The sequence below is a fragment of the Centruroides vittatus genome, unplaced genomic scaffold (assembly GCF_030686945.1).
Source record: "Centruroides vittatus isolate TY-2023 unplaced genomic scaffold, ASM3068694v2 contig_717, whole genome shotgun sequence".
Classification (NCBI taxonomy): Eukaryota; Metazoa; Arthropoda; class Arachnida; order Scorpiones; family Buthidae; genus Centruroides; species Centruroides vittatus.
This window is the reverse complement of record NW_027122456.1, coordinates 3,324,128-3,336,694: the sequence shown is the minus strand read 5'-3', so window position 1 is coordinate 3,336,694 and position 12,567 is coordinate 3,324,128. Positions and strand designations below refer to the sequence as shown.

The 12,567-nt window shown below is 27.9% G+C and overlaps 1 protein-coding gene across 1 annotated transcript in view; it reads right to left on the bottom strand.

Annotated features, from left to right (window-relative positions):
- The window catches only part of LOC136980697 (inositol-trisphosphate 3-kinase B-like), a 75,804-nt gene that overhangs the window by 60,422 nt on the left and 2,815 nt on the right, over positions 1 to 12,567 (bottom strand). The window contains exon 2 of the mRNA XM_067276880.1: positions 1,025 to 1,648. Coding sequence (XP_067132981.1) covers positions 1,025 to 1,549 — 525 coding nt within the window. The 5' untranslated portion in view covers positions 1,550 to 1,648. The remainder of the gene's footprint in view (positions 1 to 1,024; positions 1,649 to 12,567) is intronic.

Below are 12,567 nucleotides of genomic sequence, written 5' to 3'. Positions count from 1 at the left end.
ACAGACAGAATTCGAGTCTCATCGTAACATCTGCTGGAAAAGGATGTAGACATGCTAATAGTGATAAGGATGTGAGTCAAAACGATGTAAAATTCGATTGCCTCGATTGTAAAGTGTATTGAAGTTCAGAATTTGATTTTTCAGCATTTGTTTTGAATGTAATATACACGAAGTTACATGTTTTACGCTTGCGTCACTTTGAATTTCCAGTCTGGTCCAGCCTGTCTTATACAACTTATTGTTTTTAAAAATGTTTTTGTTTACTTTTAAAACATTTTCATATATTTGTCAGTTAAATGTTTTTATAAATAAACAAATCAATAACAATAGTTTTAAGATTTTTTAGTGAAGATATTACACTTATTTTACTACATTATTGTCAAATAACATAATTAAACATCTTTAAAAAATTCTATTAATATAAAAGTCACAGTAATAAACGAAACACTTTATATTTAATTTATATAAGCATAATTTTACAAGTAAACAATCAATTCAAAACGACAAAAAAGTTTAAAAAGAAATATCCGAAACGAGAAAAATAAAAATTTTAGACTACTTTCAGGGAAAAACGCATCAATGCATTTAAATCTGTTCAAGAAACCGATTAACATTAAAACTTGACTCTTTAATTAGAGAATTTTTATGTAAAGTATAAATTAATACTAAGCTTAGATATATTTTTCTATTTCTATTTGATTTTATTTAGATTATTTCAATTAATTATTTCTGAATGATTACATAAATTGACTATAATATATTATCAACTTATCTATAAAAATTTATTATTATACATTATGTTCTATTCGTATATGAGTCTTGTTTTATTCTAATAAAGGAAAAATGATTTAAATTGTTTTTTAACACAACATAATAATTTGTACTTTCGAAAAATTTGAAAGAAACATTTCATTAAAACGTTTCATGAAATATTTCAATATTTTTATGTAGAGGTGATTGAAAATTTCAACTCCAATAAAATCAATAGTTTATTATAATGAATATGTATTTATCGAAATCATACCTTTTTCTTTGTTGCTTGCTCCTCCTCATTGAAAAATTGGTCTTCATCCACAGACAGATTTGATACTGTAGAACATGTGCTGCAAGTGGAAAGCTTCCTCGCAAATGGCAAATATTTAGCAATGTCATCCAACGTAACCGATAACAAATCTAACTGTTGATCTTCAACCGATCCATTTATCGAAAAATTTTTTTCTATAGAGAATTCACTATAATCACTAATGACAACAGAAGGTCTTTTACGTCCTAAATCGTCTTGTTCATCATCACCAGCCAAAACAACCGCTGAATCAGAACTATTCGATCTCTCACTTCTAGAAGGCAAGAAGTTTTCCAAAGGAAGAAAACGGCTATTATCGCCATTGCTGTTTGTTCCAAAAGAACACAGTTCATCTGCAGAATCACAACTAAAACTTGCTCTTGGACTGATACAATTTCTTAAGAAATCCGATTCTGACGAATCCATGAGATCATCGAGAGATACTTTTTTGGATAACCATTTGTTTTCTAAAGTTTCTAATTCCATACTTTCAATTTTATGAAGTGATCCTTTTTTTCAATAAAACCGCAATCGAACTAAATGATAAATTTCTCTGTGGGACATCATTTATTCATGGCATTTTATCTAAAGAGAAATGATAAAAAAAAACTTTGACGTAAATTGTGATTAATACAATCAAAATAGGATATTATTATCAGCATTTATATAACTAATATTCATGAATTTCTTGAAATTAGTTTTGTAAAACAAATTAAATGTTATATCTTTGTATAACAAATAAAATTAGTAAATGAAATAAAATTTTATCTTTTAGTACAAATACGGTAAAATATTTTGTTTTATTATATATATACACATTGTTACGTATATATGATATAAATGTTAGCTTACATTTTTAAACTTCAAACATTTAGAGAAAATATCCTAGTAATAAATCCAACGTGTTTAAAATACAAATTTTCATTAAAATTTAACAAAATAGTAACAGAAATTAAAAATAAATGTTTGCAAAATCATCTGTTAAGTTAATTAATCGAGTTTTATTTGCATTTTTGATTATAAACTAACAAGTAAATATTTTACAGTGTTTTAAAATAAATATTATCAGTAAAAACTCATTTCAGAAATAAAGCAAATTAAAAATTTAATTAAAGAATTAAAGAAATTAAATTTTGGTGATTCGTTTCCTACAAACCGAAGAAAAACCTTTTACTAAAACTTTTATACGTTCCGCAGATTCGATCTGTTTTGATCAACTATTCTACAGTATTACGAAGATCATATATTAGGAAAATTTGAATACTTTTAATAAAGTTTCTAAACTTGGTAAATTTTACTTTAAATATATTAAAAAGTATTTAAATACATATTCATCTATATAGATTTCAGATTGCTATATAAGCTAAATTCGTGAGGCGAATGTCGAAATGCGATCATTCGGTTTTTAACTAGTTATTTCATAATGAATCTACTGTACTTAATTAACAATAAAAAATAATTTATGATTTTTTGTAATTTAATTAAACTCCATCATTATGAGACAAAACACAATTAAATTAGAAATAAATAATAATTAACAATTCATATTATTGAAGACAATTCACGAATTCCACTGAATTACTATTCTTAAGCGTAGAAACTTATATGATATAGTCTTCAAATATTGTTAGATATGGAATGAATTATGTTACATAACGTATTACAGTACAGCGTCGATAAGTGGAACGTCGGTAAGTGGAATGACCGGAAAGTGGAACGATTTTCAGTCGGACTGTGTCGTGCTGAATCGAATGTCTTTGATACTAAATTTACTTCTAAAGCAGTGTTTCCCAACGTGGGGCCCACGCCCCACAAGGGGGCAATTTGATTGTTAAGGGGGGCAATTCGAAACTCATCCAGAGTTTAAGTTAACCGTATAGCCGCTGTATGCCATATTTATTGTAAATATTGATTTAAGTTAGTTTTAATTTTCTTTGTTTCCCTTTCCTTCTAGAACTTTCCTTTATAACCCTTTTCCCTTGGGGTGGGATTAACAATTCTGGGAACCACTGAGAACAAAGAGATGAACGAGGCCCTGAGGCCGGTGAAAGAGGAGAAAGAACATTCTTTGCCCAGACCTTGAGGTGGGCAGACTGTGAGTTGTGGTGTTCCAGGTCGCGTTTGGCAATGACTGGAAAGTGCAAGAGACTTTGATGAAAGGATTGGGTTTTATCGTGGTTACAATAAAACAGTGTGACAATTAAGTGCAAGAAAAAACTTCAACAAACACGGCAACAAGAGACCTTCCAAAAGAGTTCAACATATATGTTGGGGGGCATAAGAATTTTAGAAAGGCTTAGGTGGGGCATAGCACAAAAAAGGTTGGGAAACACTGTTCTAAAGTATAATTTTCATGTTTTTTATATTCTTTAATATATTTATTTTGTTTGTACAAAATACAGAAATAATTTTTAACGATACGATAGCCTCGATGATTATTATAAAAATTTTCGTTAGGCTTAAAATCGACGAAAATTCAACACGAAGCGACACGCAACGGAGAAAAATTCAACAGGAAGCGATACGCAACGGAGAAAAATTTGAACATCGGACAGGTTAATGTATTTTTTCGTACAAAGTCGGAAACTGGAACAAATCATTAACTGGAAGGACCCCAGTCCCCAATTGGTTCCACTTTTCGACGCTCTACTGTAATTCTAAAATCGTATATCAAAGCACAGTTTACTCAAAAACATAGAGCTTTAAAATTTACTCTTCTTACTATCCGCCAATGAAATAATGAAATAGGCTAATGATTTTGACAAAAAACATAATAGAAACTTTTTAACATTTTAATTTTTGATTTAACTTATGCGATTTTGTTTAACTTTTGTTAATGTAAATGATTAATGCTTTCATGCGTTTAATTCTTTCATAATCAAATTAAAATGTGAAATTGTGATATACAGTATTATTATCTTACTTTAAAATTTAATTAATGATATTTGTGATAATATAAGCTACGTGTTTTAAGATATAACAAGAGATTCAGGATAAAAAAGAAAAAAAGAACAAAAATAATATCATTAATTAAAATAAATATATTAAAAAATCCAGCAACGAGTTGCTTAACTTTCCTGGCAACATTTAAAATTTTCGTGGCGCCATCTGTTATGATATTTTATTTAACAATTTTTATATTTTAATAATAAAAATTTGGGGAAGTCATTTTTTGACCAATCGCCATACTTTTCCTCTGTTATATATAACAGAGCAGGGAAAATAATAAATAATTATATAAATTGTAAATATTATTACTTTGTTTCATAAAGCATAACTTAGGTAAAACCGAAATTTATTTGGATCTTTCAAAATTTTGGGAGATCAAATGAATATAAGTTTTACTAATTAATAGTTTTTCAATAAATGGTAACTAATATTAGATTTATAATCTACCTAAACATCTAGTTAGTTTAACTTAAAATAGAATAAAATTTTATATAAACTTTCGACATTATCAATATAAAAATATGTTATCAATTTATGACATGATTAAAATTAATTGTTCTCAAGGTAAAGATAAAAATATCATTAGAAGACAAAATGAATTTTTTCTGACTTCTGTTTGTTTCTGTAATTAATTTATCTTCTAAATAAAAAAAAATACACTCATTGACATAAAAAGATACGAGCCCAGATAGAATTGCTCGATTACTGCAAAACTCTGTATAAACTTGTGTCTCAGACATATGTAAATGATTACTTCTGTAGTCTGATTGCATGCCAGTAAAACGAAATAATGCCTTAAAATCGCTATCTCAGTATCCTATAAAAAGATTTGAAGCTTCAATGTGTTCAGAATTTTCAAGTACCTATTGTTTGGACGTCTTCTGAACTCCATGCATACATATACGACGCAATCAAAGACATTACGCACAGCTGACGGATTTTAACAAAAGCCGAATAGTCGAAGGAAGTAGAATGGACATTTTTCCCAATTTTCTACCATATTGGTGGTTCTGACATGACTGTGAAAAGGTTTTTGGGTCAGTGGATAGATCACAAAAACACCGCGGCCAGGCTCTAGACAGCTCATCAGAGAGATGATCTTTTGATCCCGAGAGAAATACAAATCATGGCAACGGTATCTTTTTCTACTAACCAAAAATAGGAGTCTGTAGCATCAATCTCCTAAATAAATAAACCTTCCTGAAAAATTTAAGAAATTTTCGTCAAAAATAGGAGTTCCTGGCTACAGACTCCTGTCTCTTTTCGTATCATTGGCGAACGACTAGCACAGGAAAATTTGTACGCATGGCGATTGCTAAGTGTCCTGCTGTTATCATCTCAACATCGTCAGCAGTTGTACTATCACAACAAAGACTCATGGATTGTTAAAGACTGGCAGTTTATTGCCTTTACCTACGAATCCTGTTTCTGTTTGAAAACAGACGACCACTGTGTTAGTGTGAAGAACCATCAGTGAATGCTTTAATCCCTCCTTTTCTGCTGAATGGAATACTTTTTTAAACTCTTTCTGTCCTGCGGGTACTAAGAGGGCCTCTTTTATCAAGCCCAATATGTGTGGGTCGACCAGGTCCACAATAGGACGGTCGAGTGGTGAGGGACGGGGCCTGTATAGGACGGACGGTTGGTCCGTCCTATTCAGGCCCCAACTTATATAAAATAAAACTGCTTATAAATGAATTTTTCTTTTATATTTTATTTTAATTTAATATAGTATCATACAGTATAATAGAATCATTTCTTAAATAATATTAAAGACATCAAAAATATGATTTATCTAAGCGTTTGATACACGCTCAATTCATCTATTTCTCATTTTTAAAACACTTTTTATACTTTTTTTTTAGCTTCAGTTTGCTGCTTTGGGGGAAAAGAATCGAGTCCGGACTGAGACTGCCTGCATTTCAACAAGTAATAGCGATCTCTGGAAACTGTCCTCTTGGAATTCTACGTGAAGTGGCGACTTCGGGACCCAAGTGAAAATGCTTGAGTCTAGATGTGACCATAGAAGTTAAATAAGAATTGTCATTGCATCCTACAAAATGTAAGAGACAAAAATGTTCAAGATCTATCATCCTTATCAGTATACCAAATAAAGTTTTCGAAAATCTTTATTCATAGATCAAAAAGATGGACACTATTTTCTCAGATAAACAGGTGGTTTTAAAAAGACAAAACCACAATAGGACGCCATTATGCAGTATACAGACACATTAATATAATACTTCAAAACATTGGCATAATTTTATCGATCAACTTTTGTTTTTAATTTAATAGGCAACAATGAATTTCATAAGACATTTCATTTATACGAAATTGTTAACAAAGCAATTAGAATAGTCAAGTCATAACGCTCTGGTTCAGAATTAATCATGAAAATTAAATCAAAGGCTGAGTGTAGAAGGTTAGGCTTGCTACGATGAAAAAGACGACCAAAACTAGCACTCGAAGTCGAATAAAGGAAAAAAAGATAAAAAGAAAAAAACTTCGAAAGACTTGATCAATGGTTGGATGTATTTCATTACTGTGATCGTCATTTTCAGAACTGACTCGAAAATGTAAAGACTGGCAAAGCTGGAAAAACTTCATTCAGTGTGTCACACGGAATGACTCAATGTTCAAAAATCATAGAATGATTGATTTGTTAGTGGTTCCCAACCTTTTCTAGGATGCGGAACACTTTTGTGAGCAATTTTCTTTAGCGGAACACTTACTTAAGTTAATATGAAATACATAAGCTTGTCATCAGTTATTTTATTAGAATTGAGCAGTTATAATTCAAAATCTCTACTCATATTATTAACGCCAATTCTAAGACAGGAAAAAATATACCTAAATAACTTTAATGGGAAACTTGTGCCTGGTGTTTTTTACATATTTCATTCAGTTTTTATCATTGCCTTTATCTTATTCGAAACAGTAGTACACTCCATAAGTACGAGTCGTACAGTACATATATATTTAAGTTTATGAAAATTTTATGATTTTAATTTTTTGATATTCGGCGGTTCGAATACGATTGTACACTTTCCGATTTGCGACTAAATCTGCGGAACACTTGGGAGATGCTTACGGAACACCAGTGTTCCGCGGAACACCGGTTGGGAACCACTGTGTTAGCCGGATGGCCAAGGCAGTTAAGGCCTGTTGGTCTGAGGGTTCGAGTTCAAATCCGAGAGAGCTGCCTCAGGAATTTTTCATGGTGATCTGTCCCGGATATGTCGGACCCCGTACCTCATCATCCAGCTGTCCGTTGCAGACCTGGTTAAATTCACGATGAGCCTAGTAAAAAGACTCTCTTAGTCTCCACAAGATGGAAAAAGACCAAACCAAAAGAAAATAGACCACGTGATGAAGAAATATGATGCCTTTAACTTGCTATCATTGGATTAAAATAAATTATTTCATTTATTGTATTGTATTTATTGTATGTAAGTGTCAATGATTTAAAATTAATTCGAAGGTTCAAAAATAGAAATAATTGATTAATGTATTTAAAAGAATTTTTGTATTTATGAACTGCATGCACAATGTATTCTATTTAGCATTTCCCATTTAAGTAATGTTCAATCTTATGATGTATGATAATTTATTTCATTATCAAAAAGATTTTTCTTAAAAATTTTTAATGTCGTAAATTTACATAATTGCATAAATTATAGGACTGTTTTAAATCTAATATAAAAATTTAAAAAAATTAATTTTCTCTTAATATTTTTATTTATTAGTATTTTGTTAAATTGTGCAAAATTTTTTAAACTGAACCAAACTTAAAAAGTCTGTAACAGATATAATTTCTATAAATCAATATAGAATATTTTTTAAATAAAAATAAAGTACTGTATTTTAAATTTATTGACAAAGAGCGAATGTTAAAGCTGTTTCTACGATAAGATCGCGTAATGTTGATGAAAAATATTAACGCAGCTGGTAGGACAGCAGTTGAACTAATCAGTTATGTTAAATAACAGGAATTTAAAATCCAAACTTTGAATGTAAGCATATTACTTCCGAAACTTCTACCGTTTCATATCTAAATGAACTTCAAAGCATTGATATATTGTTTTTCAAACTTATATAGAATATTATAATTTAATCCCAAACTAAAAAAAAAAAAAAAAAAAAAATAATAATAATAATAATGACAATATATAATTGAAACATTCACATTTTGTTTCATTTCGTAATTTCATTAAAAAAAATTCACAAAACAAACTATCGTGAATGTTTGGTTTTTAAATACGAAGTTATTGTTAGTTGTTGAGTTATTGTATCGAGTATGAACTTTGGATTCAAACAGATTCGAATTCCAAGGGATGATATGACGTCAAAAGATTTAGTATATTTATCCAAACGTGGATATTCCAACCGTGACATATTTACTTATTGCGTGATTAAGTGGGAGTCAAAGAACGTTTATTTTTAAATCCATGCAGCAAAAAAACGTCAAATAACTTAGAAGAGATTTTAATAACAAAACTAAATATATTAAATACTTTGAAATAATTTATTTTATTTTAATAATTAATATATTTACTTTTATAGTATCCAAGACAGAAATAAGTCCAAAGAACGCACAAAAATGTTTTCTTTTTTTCGTTATGGTAAATGTGTTATTAATTAAAATTAATTCGAGAGTTATTTTATTTACTTCTTAGACGATTTAAATTACAATAAAGTTTTGTCCTAACAGTTAGTCTATTTTCGGATAATAACGCTACTATTAATCAAAACAAAGAAACTTATTGATACCAAGAAAATATGAACTTCTATTTCTGGATCTTTGAGGGTGGTCCTCTGAACTCGGCTTGCCAACTAATCTGTATTCAATAAATCGGTTTAACACGAAATTAAAACGAGTTATATCAAACTGTTCTCCGTTAACAAGAGAGAGATGAATGTGGAAGAGGACGTTGAACGAGGAAACTCTACAGATAACGTTTGATTAAACAGAACCACTTTGATGACACTATAAAGAGGAATGCAAGTTTGTTTTTACATTAAAAGAAAATTGATTTCAAAACGCAGAAAATCCTGATCTTCAGGATAAACAGCTAATAAAAATCGTATTAAAGAATTTTAATGAATGTAATTTTTAAGACGTAAACGACAGTTAAATTCACATTAATTTACACACATATCATTCAATGAAAATAATATTAAGTCATAATTTATCAATTAATAAAATTAATAAATATAAATAATTTCTTATCTATAATTAATTCACGGACGATCAAGTTAAGAATTTAAGTACGATATTTTAATTCAATTAGCATTACAGTTTTCAGTGAATGAATTAAATGCGACGGTTGAAACTAAATTAAATTCTCTTCGTAGATCTTGTGATCATTTCTTTCTACGAATAACTTAGCAAGATATTAAAGAGGTAATTTTCAAGTTATATATAGAAACATGAAACTAGAAAATTTATTTTAGAAAACACAACAGTTTGTAATAACTTTTATATAAAATGTTATTGTCATCGTTTCGAGCATAAAAATTTCATAATTGTATTATTAAACAACGCATCAAATTTCTATATTTTATATTATATGACAGCATAAAAAACTCAATCTATAAATAGACTTGTACACTTGCTTAATCGTCTGAAGAAGTAATTTAAACTGCCAAAGACGATCGGCATTTCTATCTTAAAAAAGTTAGCAAATTTGATAAAATTAATCTAATTACATAAAATTTTAATTTAGTTATCGTTAATGATCATTATGGTATCAAAAAATGATACCATAATGAAAGAAACTGTATTGTACACTGTTACTTTGCTTATCTTTTTATTTCAATTTATTTTATTTCAGTTCTTCCGCTAGATTTCACAAATTCCTTTAATTTTCTGCAGTTAAATTTTCTTTTAATAATATTTCCTTTAATAAGTGCCATCTTTTGGTATTGACAGTTTCATATTTTAGCTTTGTCATCTTTCAAATACTTAAATGTATAATATTTTTCTGTACATTTTATGCAGAAACTGATATATTAAAATAGAAAAAATAAATAATATGACCCACTAAAGTATACAAGATTAAGATCAAAAGTGTTTTCTGATAAATATATAGTCGAGCGCTCTTGGAAATATAATTATCAATGCTAATTTTAGATGATTTTTTCAATTTATTTAAAACTTTCTAAAAATTGTTTATAGTTCAATATTTTGTTGACATTTTTAATAAATATAAATTATGGCCTATGTAAATCGTAACCGTTTTATTACTTGATTGTGTTTTGTTATGTTTTGATTCATTTTAATTAAAAATTTATTAAATTCTCATCTAAAATAGTTTGTGATTGACGTAATTAGCAGGTCGTGTATAATTAAATCACTTCGTAGAATTACAGACAATACGAATTTAAAAGAATTATTTTAGTTGTTTAAATTTTGGCAATTTAAAATACATTTTAATAAAATATAAACGTACGTAAGCCATTATTCTTTAATAAATGTAATGGCAATAAACTTAACATGAAATCTATACATATAATATGGATTATTATGTCTATCTAGACTTATAGAACAAGTAACAAAATTTTAAAAAATCCAAATATTAGCAGGTAAAAAAAGCAGTTACGTTTTATTTCAAAACTGAAAACTAATTATTAAATATATTTTATAGAAATGAATTTTCAAATAAAGACTATAGTTTAACAATATTATTTTCAACAATAAAAGAAATATCTGGAATTAAGAGATAAATTACTCTGCTTGGAAAACAATGAATCAATTTATTAAAATTTTTTGTCTCAAATTAGAATCTTAATTGTATACTTTTGTGATACAGATTTATTTAAATAATCCATATCTTTTATCTAAATAAATTAATAATTTAAAGGGTTAAAAGAAAACGCAAGAAACGAAAAAATAATTTATGAAATCTGAGTTCATTCATCGATAATTAAGCAAAAATTTAGCATTGCACAACATTATATAAACTCTATTCATCTTGATTATATACACTACATTAAAAATTCTTGCATCATTAAAAACTACGTTTATAATTACCGCAACATCGTTACGCAAAATTCTCTAGTTAAATACAAAGTTGTAATTTACCTCGAAACGATTCCTTACACTCTTGTTTTGAAGCTTAAATCACACCCTATTTTAAGCAATTCGTTCAAGTTTAGCTTTCGAAAACAGAGTTAGAAAAAATCCACTTGAGAACAATCAAAACAAATTTCAATTTGCAATTTTGAATTAAGGATATCCTACATTATATTATCTCAATAATATAAAAGAAGTTTAAAAATGTACAATTTCTCTACTTAAATCAATTCTTACTTTGCTACTAAATTTACAACAAATTTCATTTTTTATTATAAAACTATTGACATTAAAAATTATTGTCACAGAAAATTTATTTTTCAGAATTTCACTCAAATCAATTCCATTATTTATTAAGAAATTATAACTCGATTTTTTACTGCAAAAGTACAATAATTTTTGCAAAAAAAAAGTAAGTTTTTAAATTGGTCCATAAAAACATTATTCCTGTTATATAACTTGGTAATTTTTATATTTTTAAGTATCTCATACGTTGTATAAATTCAATATAAAATTCTTCTAAATTTTAAAATGAGAATCTACAATTATTACAGAAAAATTTCAAATTTATAAATGTATTATTTTTACTAAAACAAAATAAATTTGTATTATTTAAGGCAGTAGCGTAACCAGGAAGAGAACGAGGGGTCCGACCCCCTTACTTTTATAGATAAACGAAGTAAGAAAAGATCAAATAAATACAGGAAAAAATTTTATGTGACAAGCACACTTATACAAACATATATGTATATACAATAATTAAAGTTTACTCTTCATCAATAGCACTAGCGGCTACTTCTATAGTGAACGTACTGTACGTGAATGCAAGTTCTAATCGGGGCCCCCCTAATATCGCTTCTAGTTACACTACTGATTTAAGAAAATGTGTAAATATATAATACAAATAAAACATTGTATACAATAAACTGATTTTGAACATTTTTTTATAAATGTATTAAATCAAAAATTGAAGAATTCGTCGCAACCAAAGTAAAATTAAATTAGAAGAAATTCTAAAAAACAAACAGCATTAAAAAATGATTGAATTAATAAATTTAAATATAGGATTAATCTAATTTTAACTTTATGAGGCAATATTTCTAAAATATGGTTGGCATTGAGATATTCAAAAGAATTTGGAAATTCCGAGTAATTTAAACTGTAAAATTTAAAAAGAAAAAAATTCATTTAACATCATTTTTAGAAAGTTAAAATTCCCCACTAAAAGTACCCACTTTCGGAGCCCCCAAAGTGGTACGATGAAGTCTTAACCGCCTCGGCCATATGGCTGTCAAAAAACTTTTAGGTCCTGTTACACGACAATTCTTTGTTGACACAATAGACAATACATTATTCATCAATAGATAATATCTTTGGATAATTATCTATTGATGAATAATGAATAAAATAGATAATGTCATTATATATTAACTATTTTTACATATAGAAAATATGTAAAAATAGAGTGGAAAATCGATTT